Source organism: Salvelinus sp. IW2-2015, linkage group LG17, assembly GCF_002910315.2.
Source record: "Salvelinus sp. IW2-2015 linkage group LG17, ASM291031v2, whole genome shotgun sequence".
Classification (NCBI taxonomy): Eukaryota; Metazoa; Chordata; class Actinopteri; order Salmoniformes; family Salmonidae; genus Salvelinus; species Salvelinus sp. IW2-2015.
In genome coordinates, this window is record NC_036857.1 from 11,843,627 (window position 1) to 11,867,811 (window position 24,185).

General features: G+C 44.0%; 1 protein-coding gene across 1 annotated transcript; it reads left to right on the forward strand.

The window, feature by feature from the left end:
* Positions 1 to 17,189, forward strand: LOC111976362 (RNA-binding protein 38-like). Its single transcript, XM_024005147.3, has 4 exons — positions 1 to 287; positions 6,801 to 6,924; positions 10,262 to 10,316; positions 16,699 to 17,189. The coding sequence occupies exons 1-4, from the start codon at positions 117 to 119 to the stop codon at positions 17,096 to 17,098; spliced, it is 750 nt and encodes a 249-aa protein (XP_023860915.1). The 5' UTR covers positions 1 to 116; the 3' UTR covers positions 17,099 to 17,189.
* The last annotated feature ends 6,996 nt before the right edge of the window (positions 17,190 to 24,185 follow it).

A 24,185-nucleotide genomic window follows, 5' to 3' on the forward strand; every position in this document is an offset into this window, starting at 1 on the left:
TTAGTTGTTGAGAACTTTGATTTGTGTTTTCCCCCATAGACCGTTTAGGTTTTCCATTCGAACTCACTAGTGGATCAACGCTTTATCATCAATTTGTTAACAGAGGTCTGGAGACAATGCATCCCACTATTCAGAAAGACACTACTTTCACTAAGATATTTGTCGGCGGTTTACCTTATCATACCAACGACGCATCCCTTCGAAAATACTTCGAGATGTTCGGGGATATTGACGAGGCCGTTGTGATAACGGACAGACAAACTGGGAAATCCCGAGGATACGGATTTGTAAGTGTAGTCTACTTCAGCTAACAAGACACTGTGCAATACCTCCAAATTCGGCATAACCTTTCTTTTGACAGGACAGAGTGGGTGACTGTTGTTTTCCGCTCATGCCATGTTCTTTGGTATTGTACAGGAAGGGGTGAGGGTAAGGTACTGAAATGTGTGAGACGTGCGACAGACTGCCTGGCGATGTGTCAGTTATTTTGTTCCCTTTTGTGTCAGTTATTTTGTTCCCTTTTGTATCAACTCAGTGATATACTGTAGGCGAAAGTAGATTAACTCGTATTACTTTCGTAACACATTTGATTTTGTTGCCACTTTTTATATTACAAAAAGCCTATTAACAAACTTATTGCATTGTAAACAATGATGAAAGTGCATTAAAAGACCTACACACATTTCATTATCTACCACAGAATACTTTCAGAACCTATTAGCCACCCTGAATACGGCCACTGTAATTCTTACCCTAACACCTTGAATTGAGCCCATAAAAAAAGCGAGGCAACAGTTGCAGTTTTACCAGGTAGGCTGGGCCCACTGCACATATCCTACACTTTACTGTAACCACTACGTTTCCTTTACATTTAATTTTCTAACCTTTGTGTCCTGAATGTACATGTGCTGCTGACATTTCTGTGCTCATGTAATCCGCAAAGCAAAGAGCATGGGTCTTAATTTGGTGTAACACTGACACTTTGTTCAACTAACAAGTGTGTGTGGTTTTGCAGTCACATGTTTTAGCATGAGTAGATTATTCCTTAAAAAGCATAACATCAATTATCTCCCAGTCCTGAACAACAACCCCCTTCCAAACACCCATTCTCTCTCTCTCTCTCTCTCTCTCTCTCTCTCTCTCTCTCTCTCTCTCTCTCTCTATCTATCTATACACACACACACTAACAACAGCAAATATATGTATATGCATAATGAATAAGAGCTGAAAGAATGTGAGATGGTCAAGCGGAAGGCTTTTATTTGCCCTGAAATATTTTGCATTCATAGGCATGGAAGTGTATTTACTCAGTTCAAAACAGAATGGCTGAGGAGAGACCTAATGCATCAGTTACTGGGCCTGAAGGATCTCTCCCCCTTTTCCTTCCTATCTCCCTCTGTTTTCCCTCCTCCCTTTCTCTCCCTCCCTCTGGGGGAGGTTGTGTGTCAGCAGAATGCAGTCCCCCCTGGTCACAGAGGTGTGACATGTCAGTTGGTGCTCTGAGATAAGGCTGCAGTTCTATTTTGACTTCCACACACACACACACCACCCCCCCTCTGCCAAGCTGTGTGTGGTAATGAGAGGGGGGGAGGGAGAGGGTCAGTGAGAGAGACCGATAAGAAGACAGACGAGAGTGATGAGGGGAGTTAAAGCAATGCATATTTTCCCTGCCTCCCTGTTCATACACATTTTGATGAGTTTAGCCAGCCAACCAGCGTGTGTTCTGTCTCTGGCCCAACCTGTACAGTCTGCCCATTTCACCCCTGACTTCCCATAGCAGTCTAATTCCCCCAGCAGCCTCAATCAACCTATCTACATTACAGCCACTGTTAGCATAGACCCCCATAGTTTGGTGCCGTGAAATAAAGCAAAAGAATAATGCAGTGACATCAATGCCTTATACTGTTTGGCGACTTGACTTTGTTACTAATATCATGTTTCAGTTCACCTCACCTCATTTATTAGCAGTTTGTGACTACTCTTACTGTGATGGTTGCCATTGCGCCCAGTGGCAGCCTTGATAGTTTACTTCTGTGAATGTATCTATAGTTATTTGTTTTAAGTGTGTTTTATGTGCATTATAAATATCAACTTTTTATTTTATTTTATTTTTTTAAAGCTAATCAAGTACTGAATACAAAAACCTAGTTATCTTAACCAAAAAACATTAAACTAGAAAAGATAGTAGCCTACTTCTCCAATCAACTAGCTAAGTGTTTGGATTCGAACACCAGCCTAGATCTTCCTCTCATCTCTCCTGGGCCGAAGGCTGGACCAAAGATGAAGAAATGGCAGCAACTTTCCTCCACTACACACAAGGATTCCTCAGACATTTTGAACAGATTAAAACAACCTTGTGCAAGGAGCTCAAGAACAGCCTTATGCAATACGGGATCTTCTGGAAAACATGAGGACCATGAGGCAGTAGGAAACTGATCAGCAAATTAATCTATTGTGTACACTCACTTGCCAGTTCTGCAGGCTGACCCTCAGGTAAATGATGTCACTCACTCCAAGACATATACAGTCAATACAGAGCGCAGTAGACCAACCAAAATGTAATGACACTGTTTCCACCAATGACTCAACATGTTTTACACTCTGCAATCCTGATTAACAAAGTCTCCTCTTCTGTATAAGTTTATCTCTGATAATGACTTTGACAAGATCTGCCTCACTGAAACATGGCACAGCGAGGTAAACTTACCATCTTAATGAATCAGCTCTGCCTGAATACAAATACATTGAAAAGGGGCACAGCCACGGTGGAGGCCTTGCTGTTTTATACAGACTGCTTTATTTTAAACCCACTGGCTGTTGCTGAGTTTCAGTCTTGAGTACTTTGCTCTTAAATGTAAACAACCAAATCCTATCACTGTTATTCTTGTTTACCACCCCCCTAAGATAACAACCTCTTTTTAGCTCTGAGTTTTCTGAACTAATAATCTCTTTATGCCCCACTCTCTCCAACATTGTCATTTGGGGAGACTGTTGACTCACCCAAGTGTTGACTCACCCATGTGCTCTATGGCTGCTGACTTCCTTAACTTGCCGGACTGTCTAAACCATGGATGGGCAACTGGCCCCCCCCCCCCCCCCCCCCCYYTTGAAGGCCCTCGGATCAATCCCACCCCTCCCCCCAAAACAAAAAGTTTGGTTGTGCATCAGCAGTTTTTATCTTGTAATGTCAGTCACTGATAGTCAGTCAATAAGCCCATGTCAGCTAACATTTTGTAGATTGCTAAGTTAGTTTAGCGGCCAGCTATCTAAACGTGTTATCATGGTCAAATTACCATACAGGGGGCACCAATTTAAATACGTAAATATGTAAATACGCCCCTGATCACACACAAACACAGTTCACTTTCATAGTAGCCACATACAAACAACATGATAATTTTGCTGGTTGTATAATTCCTTCTCGCATCTCTGCGCTCTCCTCTCACTTTTTTTTGCTTGTGTACTTCAGTGCACAACACATCAGCTGTCTGTGACCAGGCGAAATAACCTTTCCAAGACAAACCTTCACATCATAACTGCTAACCGCTACACACAGCCTACATCATTGTCACCATATTAGCTAATGTCAAAGTCAACATAGCTACTTGAACTAGCACGTTAGTAAACCCACTACAATCATGCAGTACAGTCAGCAAGCAGTTTAGCAGTTACACCGGCGGGCCCTGGTGGCAATAAATGTATACAACCAAAAGCTTACCTTGACATGGAAGAGTTCCAGTGTTGGATAGCCATAGCCAGCTAGCTAACATACCCAGCTCAAACAGAGAGGGATGCTATTTGAGTAGGCTAAACTAGCTAGCTGCATTTGCTAGCTAAGTGAAACTGACCTTTTTTTTAATCAAAATATAGCTAGCTGTCTCTTGCTTCTCCTTCATTTTTAAAGAAATTAGTTTGCTCAAAACTGTTCAACTATTGTCTTTCTCTGAGTCAACTACTCACCACATTTTATGCAGGGCAGTGCTAGCTATAGCTGTAGCTTATGCTTTCAGTACTAGATTAATTCTCTGATCCTTTGATTGGGTGGACAACATGTAAGTTCATGCTGCTAGAGCTCTGATAGGTTGGAGGATGGCCTCCGGAAGTTGTCAGAAACTCATAATTACGGTGTAAGTCTATGGAAGGAGGTGAGAACCATGAGCCCCCCAGGTTTTGTATTCAAGAGCTTCAAGTTCCTCGGTGTCCACATCACTAAGGAATTATCATGGTCCACACACACCAACACAGTCGTGARRAGGGCACGACAATGCCTCTTCTCCCTCTGGAGGCTGAAAAGATTCGGCATGGGCCCTCAGATCCTCAAAGTTCTACAGCTGCACCATGAGAGCATCTTGACTGGCTGCACCACCGCTTGTTATGGCAACTGCTTGGCAGCTGACCGCAAGGCACTACAAAGGGTAGTGCGTACGGCCCAGTACATCACTGGGGCCAAGCTTCCTGCCATCCAGGACCTCTATACCAGGCGGTGTCAGAGGAAGGCCCTAAAAATTGTCAAAGACTCCAGCCACCCAAGTCATAGACTGTTGTCTCTGCTACCGCACAGCATGCGCTACTGGTGCACCAAGTCTGGAACCAACAGGACCCTGAACAGCTGCTACCACCAAGCCATAAGACTGCTAAAGCTTCAATCACATCTGTCATCAGTTGTACAAGGTTTTCCAGTCTGGCTTCCGGCCCTTGCATAGCACAGAAACATCTCTGGTTAAAGTTTCCAATGACTGCTGATTCAGGATCTCCCAGCATCCTTCTCCTCTTAGATCTCAGTGCTGCTTTTGACACCGTAGAACACTTCATTCTCCTGCAGCGTTTCAGAGAACACACTGCTGTCTCTGGAACGGCTCTAAACTGGTTCTCCTCCTACCTCTCCAATAGGAAGTATTACATCCCTATTGGAGGAGTCTGCAGTCACATCTGGTGTTCCACAGAGGTCAGTGCTGGGGCCTATCCTGTTTTTAATTTACATGCTCCCTCTCGGCCTAATCCGAAGAGATTATAACCTCAACTTCCACTGCTACGCTGACGATACCCAGGTTTACATTAACAACCATCCCTGCCCTARCAAAACTCAGCAGCTGCCTAGAGGACATCAGGGAATGGATGAAAGAGAACTTCCTCCAGTTGAAGAGTAGCAAGACTGAGGCTATGCTTATTTTGACACCCAAGCAGGTCATCAGTGCTGGAAACATCTGCCATACAATCAACAGCCAGGCCATCCGCTTGTCCTCTGTCATCTCCATCCTAGGAGTCAAGTTTAATCTTTCTCTGTCCTTCGATGCCCACATCAAACAAATATGCAAAACATAATGTTGCCATCTTAAAAACTTTGCCCAGGTCATACCATCACTTTCCCAGCCAGATGCAGAGAAACTCATCCATGCCTTAATCTTTGGCCATGCGCTGTTTGGGGGCCTCCCAGCCAAATCACTAGATAGCCTCCAACTAATCCAGAAAAGTGCTGCCAGGGTCCTGATCAGGACCAAGAGGTCAGACCACATCACCAAGATCCTGGCCTAACTCAACATCAGTGACCTCATCTCATTCAGCGAGCCACTTTGCAATCTCTGCTCCTGCCACTCTACTGCTTCAAGTCCTCAAGACATGTCTCAGAACTATGGCATTCCGAGCCTTCTGCTCCCTTGCCCCTATGGAATGCTCTCCCTGACCATCTGAGAGCCTCTCCATCACTCAGAACCTTTAAAACGGGACTTAAAATTCACTTCTGCAGAATGTATTTTTCATAGTCCTAGTCCCAATCTAAAATGTATACTGGAAAAAAATATAAATGCAACAATTTCAAAGATTTTATTGAGTTACATACAGTTTAAATAAGGACATTAGTCCATTTGAAATAAAGGCCCTAATCTATGGATTTCACATGACTGGGCAGGGGTGCTGAAATGAACATTTGATAGCTCTGGTGGACATTCCTACAGTCAGCTTGCCAATTGCACGCTCCCTCAAATTTCACATTTTTAGAGTGGCTTTTTATTATCTCAAGCACAAGGTGCASCTGTGTAATGATCATGCTGTTTAATCAGCTTCTTGATATGCCASACCTGTCAGGTGGATGGATTATMCTGGCAAAGGAGAAAWACTCACTAACAGGGATGTAAACACATTTTTGTACAAAATTGGTGAGAAATTAGCTTTTTGTACGTATGGAACATTTCTGCAATCTTTTATTTCAACTCATGAAACATGGGACCAACACTTTACATGTGTTTACATTTTTGTTCAGTATATTTAGCACCTAACCCACTTGCTATTTTACCTGCCTTGATTCTAAATGTATGTCGTCTTTATTGTATATACATAATGTTTTTCTCAGAGCTTTGAGAACTCTGTAATGAAAAGCGCTATACAAATTAATTGTATTATTATTATTACTAATAATGTAATATATATTGTAATAGATGCGGTCACAGGTGTGTGTGTGCGAGAAAGACACTGAATGTGTGTGTTTTGATGTACCATGTTGGTGATGGCTCTTATTTAGCATCCCGTTGTTAGTAAAATAATAATATAATTGAAAGAACCCCTCCCTGCACACCCAGACACCCACCATTTCCTGTGATAGGTCAGTATGCTAGGTCATAATGTCACACATTGTTAAAAGCACACAGGAACTTTATATCTATATGGATCCAGGACTAGTGCTCAAACTTAATAGGGAATACAGGAATTTATTGGTGAGATACAAGTTAAGGGATAAGTATTTTATAAAATCGATATTGGTCACTTCCTGAATTGTAAACCTGTGTGTTCCTTCCTCTTCCTGTCAGGTGACTATGATGGACAGGGAGGCGGCAGAACGGGCATGTAAAGACCCCAACCCCATCGTCGACGGTAGGAAGGCTAACGTCAACCTGGCCTACCTGGGAGCCAAGCCCCGCAGCCCACAGACAGGTGAGTCATGCGTGCACACACACACACAGAGACCAACCCCACGCATACACAGACACAGACACACACACACACACACTACGCAAACATGTGAGCAGATGGCACGTGCATACACACTCTCAGCTGACGACTATTATAGCTACATTCCTCTACATTATACGGTACACACACCACACATTTGATGGCAGACCCAGCTGTGGTCAGGCACAGTATGACTGTACAGTGTGAACCACCAGCCTACATCTGCGCCCCTTCAGACTACACACACACCAAACCATCTGTCACTCTGTGGAGTCTATGGGAAAATGTAGGGCTCAAAAGTACTGCACTACTGTAAAGAGAATAGGGTGACATTTTAGATGTAGCATATGTGTGACCGACGCACAGTAGCGACAACTGTAGTATACTGTATCTCGATGTTGGGTTGTTGTTGCTTTGTTACACGTCAAGCATGCAGTTGATGTGCTATGATGAGTGTACAAACTATTTTGAACTCCTGCTCTTTCCATGACATGGACCAGTTGAATACAGGTGAAAGCTATGATCCCTTATTGATGTCACTTGTTAAATCCACTTAAATTCAGTGTAGAAGGTTAAAGAAGGATTTTTAAGCCTTGAGATAATTGAGCCATGGATTGTCTGTTTGCCATTCAGAGGGTGAATGGGCAAGACAAAATATTTAAGTGCCTTTGAATGGGGTATGGTGGTAGGTGCCAKGCGCACCGGTTTGAGTGTACCAAGAACTGCAATGCAGCTGGGTTTTTCACGCTAAACAGTTTCCTGTGTGTATCAAAAATGGTCCACAACCCAAAGGACATCCAGCCAACTTGACACAACTGTGGGAGGCATTGGAGTCAACGTGGGCCAGCATCCCTGTGGAACACTTTCAACACACTGTAGAGTCCATGACTTTGAGGCTGTTCTGAGGGCAAAAGGGGATGCAACTCAATATTAGGAAGGTGTTCCTAATGTTTTGTACACTCAGTGTACTGTATGTCAGCTTGGTATTTTGTTGTGTGTCTGTGAGAGTGAGATGTGGAAAGAGGGAGAGAGAAAATAGGGAGAGGTTGTTTATGAGAGAGGGGAAGGGAGAGGGAGAAATAAACAGATCTGTCTCTTCCTTGTTCTGTGTGACTCCCCTCACCCAGGGAGTCATGATAAACACAACAGGAGAGAATGACCAAAGGGTGTGTGTGTGTGAAGAGTTACAGGAACATTAAGTGTTAGTGAGAAAAAAGGAGGGGATTGAGAGATGAGGGAGGCAGGGATAGAAGGAATGAGAGAGAGGAGTCTCCTCTTACTCATGGTGAACTCAGGAGAGAGAGAGAGTGTGTGTGTGTGTTGAATTGGCGCCTTTTCCTAGACCATGTTGCTATGTGCATAAGAGCAAAGTTAAGCAGCATATTGGTGTTGAGAACAATGTGGCGGAGGCAGCAGCGGCGTTAGATGAGAACAGCCCTGGCCTTAATTGTCTAAGAAAAGTGAGGAGAGAGGAAAACCCATCTTAATTAGGTCTGTAATCAATAGCCTAACTGTTAAATGTGCCTGGCTTTATAAATCATCCATATCTACAGAAATAAGACAGATCCTGCTACTGTTTGAGTGTTTGTTTAATAGCCTACTGATTCTGTGAGCGCCAAGCCTCAGGCAACCACATGTCAGATAAATTGCAGAATTTATGAAAATGTTTTTCACCTTCATAATAAAGGCTTTACACTTTTTTTTGTTAGAACATCGTCTCTGGTATTACTTATAATTTATTTAGTGTTTACACTTCCAAATTTTCAGAAAAATTATATTTATAATAATAATAACCCTAAYTGTTCTTGATATCTGTGTTATTATACTATTGTTATTATTATAATCATAATAATAACTAATGTTATCATTAGTAGGCTTAGTATAGCAGCCTTGTGTAACCACCACTGAGCTGTAGGCCAAAGAGCACATCCTGTTTAGTCTTAATACCATAACTTACTTAGGCCTACATTTCAATACTTATATTGGCTACTGTATCAATCAATCATTCATTCGTTGATATGAAATGCAATCAAGCATTTTCATTTTAATATAAAGCGACCCTTGAATAAATAAATAAACTGTTTCATTTCAGAAATTACATTCACAAATGAATGTGACTGTTTTTAGTCTTTGCTATAATTAATTTGGAGGTGACAGGTGTAGCCTGGTGGTTAGAGCGTTGGGCCAGTAACCGAAAGGTTGCTGGATCAAATCCCCGAGCTGACAAGGTAAAAATTTGTCGTTCTGCCCCTGAACAAGGCAGTTAACCCACTGTTCCCCTGTAGGCCGCCATTGTAAATAAGAATTAGTTCTTAACTGACTTGCTTAGTTAAATGTAAAAAAAACTTTTTTTTAAAGGCTTTACAAAAAAAACATTACAATAAACTCTCTGGTACGCTTATAGTTTATTTAGTGTTGTTTACATTGTTCCAAACGGTCATAAAAATTATATTGTAATCTAACAGCACCTGCTTGGCACACATAATATGAAAGCAGAGCTTGTTCCTTAACTTATTTTTCTTGATCTCCAGTATTTTCAACAACTAGTCAAATTTATTCCACACATCCGACTTCCCCTTTACCTCCTAAGCAACCAGTAAAAATTCCCCCGTTTCGAGTTTATTTGTAACATCCTCTGCATCTATTTTGCCGTCACATGCATTGAGTTTGTTATAACCAATTTATTGATGTGATTAGGATATGCAATAAATCAGGCCCTATTGGTCACGTGCATGCGATGCATACATGTGTACGTAAAGAGAGCAAGGGTTGAGGGAATAGGGAATGTTTATCCTAAGCAAATGAGGGATTTTGGTAACATGACTTTTCAGTCAGAAACAACGGGTGCTAGTCAGTCACTCACTGTCATTTTTTTAACATGGAGCAGCAAGTCTGAGCACAATCAAATCAATTGCGGTCATACTCCCTCTAGCAATTTGTGTGTCTTAGTTATTTAATTTAACAGTGCGCTTAAAGCATCAGACAAGCTCAGTGCATAAAGTTGATTTGATTAAAACCCATAAGATGTGTCTATATAGAGAGAATGTGTCAGCGCATGTGTGTTGTTTCTCATGTGTCCCTGTAGATTCACTGTTTCACTTGTTTAAAAAATGCCAAAGTCTGTTCAACTTACCGAGGGAAGGAGGGACAGAGAGATGAAAAGTAAGAGTGGTAGGAACTCTTCCTCCAGGAACACTCTGTCCACTATGCAGGCTCTGTCTGTCTGTCCTGTCTTTAGCTCAGATGTCCCTAGCTGTCTTCTCTCTCTTCAGTATCTGATGGTCTCTGACCCTGACATGTTTTATCTGTTCTCTCTCAGGTTTCTCCATCAGAGTGCAGCATGTCCACCCCGCCCTGATCCAGAGGCAGTATGGGTAAGGAGCAACCAATGGACACGTTCGAGCAGATACATTTGGTCAAGTCGGTGACCATCGTTGGTCACCACCATTTAAAGTGTGTTGCATTATGATTATAAAAATTGTCTGACTTGTGATCAAATGTCATACAGTTTTTGATGAAGTTGCTGCAGTTGCTTCTCACCAACTGCACCATGCCGGCATCACCTCCATTGTGGGAGGCACTATTTGTCAACCAATCATTAGGGTGTTTTTGTTTGACCCACTCAAAGATGTAACTAAAACAGGAACCAACTTTTCCACGATTCTAAAGTTTCAGGGCATACAAATGATATTTGAGACCTCTAATCAATTAATTGTATACATATTATGTTTGTGAGTGTGTGATATGGGGGTAGAGAGAAGTTTATTTATACATTTATACAAAAAAACATTTGTATACAATAGCAGCTAGCTATGTTATAATYATTTGGTGGGTGATTATTATATTTGTCCTATCGACAGATTTCACCTCGACTCGGGACTTGAAACAATCGACTTTTCGGTTACTGGCCCAATGCTCTAACAGCTAGGCTACCTGCCATGTTGATGTGAGCCTTGCTGTTTGAAAACCACTACAGTGTCCCACTTTCGGCTGTCGCAGATGCACCTCCCCCGACTTCACTTACCGACTTTTGTCTACAGTCTGCTTTAAGCTTACCGCTTGAACACACTCAGTGTCTCACTGTCTGTCATTACTTTCCCTTATCTGTTCTCTTCATCTCTTTTTCCCATCTCCTCTGTCACGAATGCCATACAGAGTATTTTCTGTTGTCTATTTCTCCTTCTGGTCACCTGTCTGTCCCTCTTTCTGTCTATCTGTGTCTAACGTGAGATGCCTGGGCTCCCGAGGCTAATCTTTGTCTGTCTAGTTGTGTGTTCATCCCTTTTGTTGTAACTAACCGTCTCAAGCAGTCTGAGAATGACCCTTCCCTCAGCCAGCTGTGCTACTGTCAGTTACATGATGTCAGTGAGAATACCCAGATTCCTGCCTGCTTCACTTAACTGGCTGGCCTGCTGCTGTTTCCTAACATGGCTACATTTGGACATGGGGATATTCTTAGCCTGCTTATGGCTCTCTTTCTCTTTCTCCGCCCCCCCCCCTCTGTATCTTTCCTTCATATCTTTCTCTCTCTCTTCCTCTCCCCCCTCTGTATCTTTCCTTCATATCTTTCTCTCTCTCTTCCTCTCCCCCCTCTGTATCTTTTTTCTTTCTTTCTTTCTTTCTTTCTTTCTTTCTCTCTTTCTTTCTCTCCCCCTCTGTATCTTTCCTTCATCTTTCTTTTGTTCTTTCTCCCCCTCTTTCTTTCTCTCTTTCTTTCTCTCTTTCTTTCTCTCCCCCTCTGTATCTTTCCTTCATCTTTCTTTTGTTCTTTCCCTCTCTCTCTCTTTCCTTCATATCTCTCTCTCTCTCTGTGTTTGTTTGTGCTTGCGTTTATGTGAGGAAAAGCACTGTTGACACATACTCCCTGTTGAAACCCTGTTTCAAGCAACTCACTCTCATGCTGATCAGTGTCAGTCTGGTTCTGAATATTCAGTACCTCATATTGCAGTGATCTACTTCGCAACTGAAGCCTGCTAACTCACTCTGTTTAACCCAGAAACAAAACATTTCTGACATCTGATTGGTCAGAAGTGAGATGACCAGAGCTGTCCATGTCTCCTGATGAGTGCTATACTATATTAGGCTAAATGACCATTTTCCTATTCAGTGAGGCCGGTCTGGTTGGGCTGTGTGTTCTGTAGACTAGAGCAGTATCCGAGATTGTGATAGGCCCTTCAAACCCCCATGCCTCACAGGGCTATTAATATTGCAGCCGCCAGTCCTCAATTATTGAATGATATATTGAGTGATAAGGGAATTGAGGCTGACCCAGATGAGCCTTTGAATGAATGATGGCAGTTCTCCTTCAGAGAACCAATGGAAATTAAAGCACAAGTTCTCCATCTCCTCTACTGGGTTTGATCATGATAATATCACTGTCTGTCTGCCACCACAATGAAAATGACTTGCTCTTTCTTCATCTTCTGTGGAAGTCACTAGGTATAGAATGTTCAACTTGTCACTCAGTTGGTTGAGCATGGCACTTGCACTGCCAGGGTTTTGGGTTCGATTCCCATGGGGGACCAGTATGAAAATGTATGCACTCACTACTGTGTCGCTCTGGAAAAGAGCATCTGCTAAATGACAAAAATGTAAAAAAGAGATTGATCTATATTCATGAAGCCTTGACTACCCTGTCAAAACACACGCCCAAAAAACACACCCAAACTCATAATTCTGGCAGTAAGTAAGCACCATTATCTCAACTAATACTGTCATACTCCTCCTGGGGGGAGTTCCTCCTTCTTAAGCCATGCTCAGCTTCTCCAGGGGCTTTCCTGGCCTGGGGTTTACATATGGCCCTGTGTGTCTGTCTGTCAGGTGTTTAAGTGAAGAGGGGACTAAGTATTAATGCTAGGAGTGGCCGTAAAGATGGGTGTGTCTGTGTTTGCGCGCATGTCATGTGGGAGTTCAGGATCTGGTCCAGTGCCCGTGGCTGCCCTCTCTCTGTCTCTAGGGCCCCTGAGGCACCCTCTGTTCCAGCTAGCTGGCAGGGTGCTGACAGAAGTGAGATTTAGCACTTTATTAAAATTCTGTTATTTTTTGAAGTAGGAGGCCGGGCAGGTGTGGTGTTTTAAGGGCTGGGGTGTGTTTCCTGTTGAAACACAGAGATAGGGTAGAGGGGGGGGGGGGATCAGTCACTGCACACACTTGTTTGGGGGAACAGACAGGACAGGATGTGAGGGCTGTGTGGGGGTGTGTGTGCATTGAAAGTAGAGTTGTCCTTTGCTGATTTGGCAGTGTTAGAATGACTCAAACTGAGCCTCGCTGGTAAACATCCTATCATCCTCCCACTCTTTCTCTCTTTACAGTCTCCTCATTCCCTTACCTTTTCCTCCCTTACTTTCTCTTTCGCTCTCTCTTCTCTCTTCTCTCTCTGCCTGTATTTTACCCTTTATATCCTCTAACCCTCTTCCATCCCCTCTGTTGGGTATTGGGGACAAACCAAACTGTTTTCCCTAAGGTGTTTTTTTTCTGCTTCCCAGCGACCAAATTAGACGAAGCTCACCACTAAAATAGACAATTCTAAAGATCTAATTATCACAACTCCTCTGACAGGCATTGACATTTACAAACATCTGATCATGCACACATCTCCCATTGTGTGGTATTATTTTACAAGGATCCTGATTCACATATTATGTGTGCTTGATGGAACTCTTTACATACAGTATACAGGGGTATCTTAGTTGGCTAATACTATGCCAAAGCTAGCACTGCTCGAAAGATGAGTGTCCAATGCCGTGTCAGTCATTCACTGCTGCCTGGGCCTCTCCCTCTCTCCCTCTCTCCCTCTCTCCCTCTCTCCCTCTCTCCCTCTCTCCCTCTCCCTGACTCCCACCTCCCAACGCATGACCTTTTGTGTCACCAGAACTATTAAAAGCTGCAGCATCCTAAGGCATGATAGATATGATGGGTGATCCTTCACCTCTTCTTGCTATCTCTCCATCCTTCCGCCTTCCCTCTTTCTCTCTCTCTCTCCCACTCACTACAGCCTTGGCTAGTTGAAATGGACAGTAGGAGAGAGAGAGTGGAGAGCTCAGTCAGGTTGTTCTGCTCTCATGGGTCTGTTTGTGAATACTGTACACCCACGCTGCCTGCTGCACCAATCAATCCTGTCTTGCTGCCCTCCCTCTCTCCTGCATCTGTATGTGTAGGGTTGTGAAAACGTTTACTTGTACGTGTATGTGTGTATATTTGTGCATTGTCTACTGTAGATGTGTTTTTACTGTACATTTGTGTATGCCACATTGTGTGTGTGTCTGCCACTGAGGACGTGAGTCAAGGGGAGCTAGGAGGCGAGGGGAGGCCTAGCTCCCTCTCATAGATTGCCACTGTCACATTGGATCCATCATCCTGATGCACAGGGCAGAGCAGGCCAGCAGCACAACACAGACGGACGGACGAGACTTGTAATTCCAGTGTGTGAGGCAGTTGTTCTTTGGTCCTTTTGTCAGTAGTGTGTGCGTGCAACCCATTAAACTTTGTTTCTCCCTCTGTGTTTTGGGGTAAGCAGCTCTGAGCCCTCGTTAGTGCTCCTAACTGCTGATCCTGAGACAGTCTCAGCCATTAGGTTATTATTGGGTAAAGAAAGAATAAGGTCATGGATTTGGACAGGCCAAGCTGGTCCAGAGACCGTTATTATTTCAGATGTTGGATATAGGCCCCCTCTATTGTTCTGTCACTTCTTGCTCAACAGCYCTGATCTATTTTTGCAGCTGTCAGTGGAACTGAAGCAAGTTACGTTTATAAGTGGGCAGCCTAAGGCAAGGTGAATTGTGGGAAGACAACAGTGTTGTATGTACCCTTTAATTACAATGGCTCAGAATCATACTGATGCTGTCGTGTGTACTATGATGTTTACTATTATTAGAAAACAATATTTGACCAGGTAAGTTAACTGAGAACACATGATGGCGCCGGAGGGGATGGCTGCCCTCTTATTAGTTCTTAACCMACCATGCTATTTATTTATTTTTTGTGTTTGTAACTTGTTTTGTACATAATGTTGCTGCTACCATCTCTTATGACCGAAAAGAGCTTCTGGACATCAGAACTGTGATTACTCACCTCAGATTAGACTAAGAGTTTTTCTTCAATGAGTCAGACGGGAGGGAGATACTACAGACACCCGACCAGGCCCAGATCCCCGTCATTTGCTGGAGAAGGAAATGGAGATCAGGGTGCCTTGTGAGGATCAGGTGACGAGTGGCTAATCTACCTTTGCCTTCCGTCCTGCTAGCTAACGTTGAATCGCTGGAAAATAAATGGGACGAACTGAAAGCAGGTATATCCTACCAACGGGACATTTAAATGTAAACAACAGCTGGTGCACGATATCTAAGGAAGTCTTGATGTTTTGCTCGCCTGAGGTAGAGTATCTCGCGATAAGCTGTAGACCACACTATCTACCTAGAGAGTTTTCATCTGTATTTTTTGTAGCTGTCTACATACCACCACAGACCGAGGCTGGCACTAAAACCACACTCAATGAGCTGTATACCGCCATAAGCAAACAGGAAAGCGCTCATCCAGAGGCAGCACTCCTAGTTGCCGGGGACTTTAATGCAGGGAAACTTAAATCAGTTTTACCTTATATCAGCATGTTAAATGTGCAACCAGAGAGGAAATTATTCTAGACCACCTTTGCTCCACACACAGAGATGCATACAAAGCTCTCCCTCGCCCTCCATTTGGCAAATCTGACCATAAATCTATCCTCCTGATTCCTGCTTACAAGCAAATATTTAAGCAGGAACCACCAGTGACTCGGTCCATAAAAAAAGTGGTCAGATGAAGCAGATGCTAAACTCTGACGAACCATCGAATAGGCAAAGCGTCAATACAGAACTAAGATCGAATCGTACTACACTGGCTCACACACTCGTCGGATGTGGCAGGGCTTGCAAAMTATTACAGACTACAAAGGGATGCACAGCCGAGAGCTGCCCAGTGATACGAGCCTACCAGACGAGCTAAATAACTTCTATGCTCGTTTCGAGGAAAGTAGCACTGAAACATGCATGAGAGCATCAGCTGTTCCGGACGACTGTGTGATCACGCTCTCCGCAGCCGATGAGAGTAAGACCTTTAAACAGGTCAACATTCACAAGGCCGCAGGGCCAGACGGATTACTAGGACGTGTACTCATTTTCAACCTCTCCCTGTCTGAGTCTGTAATGCCAACATGTTTCAAGCAGACCACCATAGTCCCTGTGCTTCCTGCTTTAATTTTTCCAGCAGCATCTGGTCTCCCATCCAGGGACCGACCAGGCCCAACCCTGCTTAGCTTCAGAGGGAAGCCAGCAGTGGGATACTGTGTGGGCGGGCGTAGGTTTTTGACATTCTCTCATGGCTATGATAATTAATCGTACACCAAGGACTCACAGTGTTTGTGATATGATGGGGGGTGGTTTCTGTCCTCTCAGGGGGTCAAGTTGAGCGTTTTGAAAGGGTGGTGAGTGATATTGTGGATGTGTGCATATCTCTCCTACACGGTAGGTTGGTCTGTCCTTATTTGTGGCCTTAAGTCCATGTGAAATGTGGGTATACAATAGTGCTGTATGTCCTCTGTAATTACAGTGGTGTGGTATATAATCCACAGATACTGTAAATAAACTGTCTATTTTGTGTATGTGCCTTTTTCTCCACGATGGCTGAGCCCTCTGTGCCGTTAGGCGTGTGCGTGCACGCTAATGTATAACTGTATACTAAACACTAATGTATTGCTATCTTTCTTTCCATCTGTCTCTTTAGATTGGCCCAGCAGTGTATGTACCCCCAGGCCTTCCTCCAGCCCAGCCTGTTGCTCCAGTCCCACCTCAGCCCCTCTCAGGCCTCCCTCACTTCTCCATATCTGGACTACAGCTCAGCTTATGCCCCCTACACCTCCACCACCTCCACTGGCCTGGAGCACTACCCCTACACCCCCTCCCCCTCGCTCTCTGCCAGCTACCTCAGCTACCCCTATACCCCCTCCCCCTCGCCCTCCGCAAGCTACCTCAGCTACCGCTACTCCCCCGCCACACATAGTCCCGCCATTTCCGCCCCCCTTACCCCGCCCGTCCACCCCTCCCTCAACCCCTTTGCTGGCCTCTCTGTCCCCCCTGCTGCCTACTTCCAATACCCCCTCCACCAGCCTGACCACATGCTGTGAGGGTGGACCTGGGAGAGAGAGGTGTGGTGATGTTGGGTGAGGATGATCAAAGGGGGCACTGATGACAACATGAATGGAGACTTGGAACAGGAGGATTATTGCGCTATGACCTGTGACATCATCAGTATGAGACTCCCGACAGCCGATGAGAGAGTGGGTTCTGAATCCAAAGGGCTTTGTCAAAACGAAACACACTGGGACGTCTTCCTGTTTTTCTATTAGGGTTATTATCCATTGTTGTCGTAGTTGTTACTATGCTACTATTGCTGTTGTCGCCAATGTTTATACGAATGTTTTTAGCTAATGATGGAAGTAAGAGCTATCCCTGTGTCCAATGCCAAACATGATGGAGTCAATGGAACATGAGAACTGAAAGAGGGGAATGAATGATTCTGGATCAACCTAGATCCTTGCACTCCTCCTTACCAATACAGAACACCCACCTCGTACACCAAGCCAAGGCCAGCCCTTCAATGTAGTGGATGGGGCTTGAAGGTTGGGCGAAGAAGGGTTGGGTAGCCATTATATTTAACTAGATGCTCCACCTCTCTCTTCTGGAAGTTGTACTGAACGTTTCACTAGCGATGTGAGAGAGAGGCAGCATCCTCTTCTGGACATTTCTTCAGGAATACCTTTCTCTACGTGGCCTTATAGCCTCTCTCTGTTTCCATGTCCTCCATGAGTGCAAGTAAGTTATTGCAGATTGAGAATCACACTTTCACTGAATATGCAATTATTATTCTGATGGAGTATGGGATTAATATTTATAAGGTAGGCAACATTGTAACATGCTTTTTATATCAATGTTACTCTAACTTAATCATGTCAAGTCAGATTTTTGTAAAGAAGGTATTTCCATATTCATGTTTATCCTCAGAGACCTGCAGCAGCTGGGGTAACTGACTATCTCAGTATTGTTTAAAGTGAGCAGAGGCAGAAACTAAATAGTAATGTAATGTTTTAATGATACAAGTGTTGTCCATCAGGTGAGTTGATGTCTGCTAGAACCTGACTGATGCTATGGGCTAGACTCATGTATGTGTACATGTATGTGTACAGTCGTGGCCAAAAGTTTGTAGAATGACACAAATATTAATTTTCACAAAGTCTGCTGCCTCAGTGTCTTTAGATATTTTTGTCAGATGTTACTATGGAATACTGAAGTATAATTACAAGCGTTTCATAAGTGTCAAAGGCGTTTATTGACAATTACATGAAGTTGATGCAATGAGTCAATATTTGCAGTGTTGATCCTTTTTCAAGACCTCTGCAATCCACCCTGGCATGCTGTCAATTAACTTCTGGGCCACATCCTGACTGATGGCAGCCCATTCTTGCATAATCAATGCTTGGAGTTTGTCTGAATTTGTGGGTTTTTGTTTGTCCACCCGCCTCTTGAGGATTGACCACAGGTTCTCAATGGGATTAAGGTCTGGGGAGTTTCCTGGCCATGGACCCAAAATATAGATGTGTTGTTCCCCGAGCCACTTAGTTATCACTTTTGCCTTATGGCAAGGTGTTCCATCATGCTGGAAAAGGCATTGTTCGTCACAACTGTTCCTGGATGGTTGGGAGAAGTTGCTCTCGGAGGATGTGTTGGTACCATTTTGTATTCATGGCTGTGTTCTTAGGCAAAATTGTGAGTGAGCCAAGTCCCTTGGCTGTGAAGCAACCCCACACATGAATGGTCTCAGGATGCTTTACTGTTGACATGACACAGGACTGATAGTAGCGCTCACCTTGTCTTTTCCGGACAAGCTTTTTTCCGGATGCCCCAAACAATCGGAAAGGGGATTCATCAGAGAAAATGACTTTACCCCAATCCTCAGCAGTCCAATCCCTGTACCTTTTGCAGAATATCAGTCTGTCCCTGATGTTTTTACTGGAGAGAAGTGGCTTCTTTGCTGCCCTTCTTGACACCAGGCCATCCTCCAAAAGTCTTCGCCTCACTGTGCGTGCAGATGCACTCACACCTGTCTGCTGCCATTCCTGAGCAAGCTCTGTACTGGTGGTGCCCCGATCCTGCGGCTGAATCAACTTTAAGAGACGGTCCTGGCGCTTGCTGGACTTTCTTGGGCGCCCAGAAGCCTTCTTCACAACAATTGAACTGCTCTCCTTGAAGTTCTTGATGATCCGATAAATGGTTGATTTAGGTGCAATCTTACTGGCAGCAATATCCTTACCTGTGAAGCCCACGGTTGACAGAGGAAGAACAATGATTCCAAGCACCACCCTCCTTTTGAAGCTTCCAGTCTGTTATTCGAACTCAATCAGCATGACAGAGTGATCTCCAGCCTTGTCCTCGTCAACACTCACACCTGTGTTAATGAGAGAATCACTGACATGTCAGCTGGTCCTTTTGTGGAAGGCTGAAATACAGTGGAAATGTTTTTKGGGGGGGATTCAGTTCATTTGCATGGCAAAGAGGGACTTTGCAATTCATCTGATCACTCTTCATAACATTCTGGAGTATATGCAAATTGCCATCATACAAACTGAGGCAGCAGACTTTGTGAAAATTAATATTTGTGTCATTCTCAAAACTTTTGGCCACGACTGTATACGTAAAATGTATACACGTGTGACTAAGTCGCTTTGGATAAAAGTGTCAGCTAAATGGCATATATGTGTGGGGGATACAGTATTTGTCTGTGTGGGAGTGCGTGTCAGTGTATGAATCATGTGTGTTTTGGTTAGGCAAGTGTCATCCCCTGGCCCCCATTGTAAGCCATTGTGAGAGTCAGTGTTGTGCCATCGTCTCTGAGCCAGCTGCAGTTTAGGGTACAGAGCTGCTCCAGGAATCTCTATGTCCGGTACCACCTTATTTACATGTATAATGAAGCCATACAACCACATCAGAAATATGTATAATAAAAATAATTTGTTATTACACACAGTCACATGTTTGTTTTTTGCAAACCAAAATGACGTGTGTGTGTGTATAAGTGTTGGTCTGTGTGCTCTGGTACATTCAGATGATGATGATGTGTACATTATGTGTGCGTGTGTGTGGACACTGGAACATTTGTTTATTGTTCTGGTGAACCTTGCCCATGAGTTGTTTAGCCACGGACCATCAAGTCTACTGTAGTTCTGCTATGTGTGACACAGAGATAGATAGAGGACTCATCTTTATATCTATGCCATTATAGCGTCTGTGTCAGCATGGGCAGTGCCATTGAGGCTACAACCCATAGGAATCCCCACCTAGTTGACTACTTTGACTACTTTAAAATGGCGGAAGCATGGTGGAAGCTGCCCATGCTAAAACAGCCTTTTACCATGAGATGCCTCTATCATTCATGGTGTGACAACTCAGCAGCCAGAAACGTATGGAGCATCACCTTGTGGTCATTCCCATTTACTGAAATCCGATGCAACAACCAAAGCAGGGCACTGATTGCCGTGCTAGTATAATTATTATTTATTTTTTTCACCTTTATTTAACCAGATAGGCTAGTTGAGAACAAGTTCTCATTTACAACTGCGACCTGGCCAGTTGTAATAGCAAAGCAGTTCGACACACAACACAGAGTTACACATGGAATAAACAAACATACAGTCAATAATACAGTAGAAAAAAGTCTATATACAGTGTGTGCAATATAATAATAGATATGGGAGGTAAGGCAATAAATAGGCCATGGTGGCGAAGTAATTACAATATACCAATTAAACACTGGAGTGATTGATGTGCAGAAGATGAATGTGCAAGTAGAGATACTGGGGTGCAAAGGAGCAAGATAAATAAATAAATACAGTATGTGGATGAGGTAGTTGGATGGGCTATTTACAGATGGGCTATGTACAGATGCAGTGATCTGTGAGCTGCTCTGACAGCTGGTGCTTAAAGCTAGTGAGGGAGATATGAGTCTCCAGCTTCAGTGATTTTTGCAGTTCGTTACAGTCATTGGCGGCAGAGAACTGGAAGGAAAGGCGGCCAAAGGAGGAATTGGCTTTGGGGGTGACCATTGAGATATACCTGCTGGAGCGCGTTCTACGGGTGGGTGCTGCTATGGTGACCAGGGAGCTGAGATAAGGGGGGACTTTACCTAGCAGAGACTTGTAGATAACCTGTAGCCAGTGGGTTTGGCGACGAGTATGAAGCGAGGGCCAGCCAATGAGAGCGTACAGGTCGCAATGGTGGGTAGTATATGGGGCTTTGGTGACAAAACGGATGGCACTGTGATAGACTGCATCCAATTTGTTGAGTAGAGTGTTGGAGGGTTATTTTGTAAATTACATCGCCGAAGTCAAGGATCGGTAGGATGGTCAGTTTTAAGAGGGTATGTTTGGCAGCATGAGTGAAGGATACTTTGTTGTGAAATAGGAAGCCGATTCTAGATTAAATTTTGGTTTGGAGATGCTTAATGTGAGTCTGGAAGGAGAGGTCTAACCAGACAGTCTAACCAGTCTAACCAGACACCCAGTCTAACCAGACACCTTACAGTCTAACCAGACACCTAGGTATTTGTAGTTGTCCACATATTCTAAGTCAGAACCGTCCAGAGTAGTGATGCTGGACGGGTGGGCAGGTGCGGGCAGCGATCGGTTGAAGAGCATGCATTTAGTTTTACTTGCATTTAAGAGCAGTTGGAGGCAACGGAAGGAGAGTTGTATGGCATTGAAGCTTGTCTGGAGGTTAGTTAACACAGTGTCCAAAGAAGGACCAGATGTATACAGAATGGTGTCGTCTGCGTAGAGGTGGATCAGAGAATCACCAGCAGCAAGAGCAACATCATTGATGTATGCAGAGAAGAGAGTCGGCCCGAGAATTGAACCCTGTGGCACCCTCGTAGAGACTGCCAGAAGTCCAGACAACAGGCCCTGCGATTTGACACACTGAACTCTATCAGAGAAGTAGTTGGTGAACCAGGCGAGGCAGTCATTTGAGAAACCAAGGCTGTTTAGTCTGCMAATAAGAATGTGGTGATTGACAGAGTCGAAAGCCTTGGCTAGGTCGATGAATACGCCTGCACAGTAATGTCTCTTATCGATGGCGGTTATGATATCGTTTAGGACCTTGAGCGTGGCTGAGGTGCACCCATGACCAGCTCTGAAACCAGATTGCATAGCGGAGAAGGTACGGTGGGATTCGAAATGGTCGGTAATCTGTTTGTTAACTTGGCTTTCGAAGACCTTAGAAAGGCAGGGTATGATAGATATAGGTCTGTAGCAGTTTGGGTCTAGAGTGTCTCCCCTTTGAAGAGGGGGATGATCGCAGCAGCTTTCCAATCTTTGGGAATGTCACGATACGAAAGAGAGGTTGAACAGGCTAGTAATAGGGGCTGCAACAATTTTGGGCAGATCATTTTAGAAAGAGAGGGTCCAGATTGTCTAGCCCGGCTGATTTGTAGGGGTCCAGATTTTGCAACTCTTTCAGAACATCAGCTATCTGGATTTGGGTGAAGGAGAAATGGGAGAGGCTTGGGCGAGTTGCTGTGGGGGGTGCAGGGCTGTTGACCAGGGTAGGGGTAGCCAGGTGGAAAGCATGGCCAGCCGTAGAAAAATGCTTATTGAAATTCTCAATTATAGTGGATTTGTCGGTGGTGACAGTGTTTCCTAGCCTCAGTGCAGTGGGCAGCTGGGAGGAGGTGCTCTTATTCTCCATGGACTTTACAGTGTCCCAGAACTTTTTTGAGTTTGTGCTACAGGATGCAAATTTCTGTTTGAAAAGCTAGCCTTTGCTTTCCTAACAGCCTATGTATTTTGGTTCCTAACTTCCCTGAAAAGTTGCATATCACGGGGGCTGTTCGATGCTAATGCAGTACGCCACAGGATGTTTTTGTGCTGGTCAAGGGCAGTCAGGTCTGGAGTGAACCAAGGGCTATATCTGTTCCTGGTTCTACATTTTTGGAATGGAGCATGCTTATTTAAGATGGTGAGGAAGGCACATTTGAAGAATAACCAGGCACCCTCTACTGACGGGATGAGGTCAATATCATTCCAGGATACCCCGGCCAGGTCGATTAGGCCTGCTTGCTGAAGTGTTTTAGGGAGTGTTTGACCGTGATGAGGGGTGGTCGTTTGACTGCAGACCCATTACGGATGCAGGCAATGAGGCAGTGATCGCTGAGATCTTGGTTGAAAACAGCAGAGGTGTATTTGGAGGGCAAGTTGGTTAGGATGATATCTATGAGGGTGCCCGGGTTTACGGATTTGGGGTTGTACCTGGTAGGTTCATTGATAATTTGTKTGAGATTGAGGGCATCAAGCTTAGATTGTAGGATGGCCGGGGTGTTAAGCATGTCCCAGTTTAGGTCACCTAGCATCACGAGATCTGAAGATAGATGGGGGGCAATCAATTCACATATGGGTGGTATATAGCAGGCGGCAACGGTGAGAGACTTGTTTCTGGAAAGGTGGATTTTTAGTAGAAGCTCGAATTGTTTTGGTACAGACCTGGATAGTAAGACAGAACTCTGCCGGCTATCTCTGCAGTAGATTGCAACTCCGCCCCCTTTGGCAGTTCTATCTTGGCGGGAGATGTTATAGTTAGGGATGGAAATTTCAGGGTTTTTGGTGGTCTTCCTAAGCCAGGATTCAAACACGGCTAAGACTTCCGGGTTGGCAGAGTGTGCTAAAGCAGTGAATTAAACAAGCTTAGGGAGGAGGCTTCTAATGTTAACATGCATGAAACCAATAATGGAGTAAACTAAACATCACACACATTTTGTATCAAGTTTTTGTGTTTATTTTTCATTTAAATATGGTTTAAACAGCTTTGTGCTCCTATTAAGGATCAAATCATAAAAGGAGACTCAATGAAAAGCTTACACAGTAATTTTGCAGTGAACAGAATCAGTCCAGTCTGGGATACCTTTCCTTTGGATTGTGTTTTTTTTTCTGAACACAAAAGCAGATGGTTTGTGTAAAAATGAATATCATAGCAAATACCACAGTGAAGGGAGGAAAAATGATAATGTCTTAAAAATTGATAATGCTATGAAACATAATCATGATACAAACAGGAGAGTAATGAAAATAAACTAAATAAATCTGCGAACTCGATCAAACACACATACACTCACTTGCAAACACACTCACACACATACAGGCACACACACACACACACACACACACACAC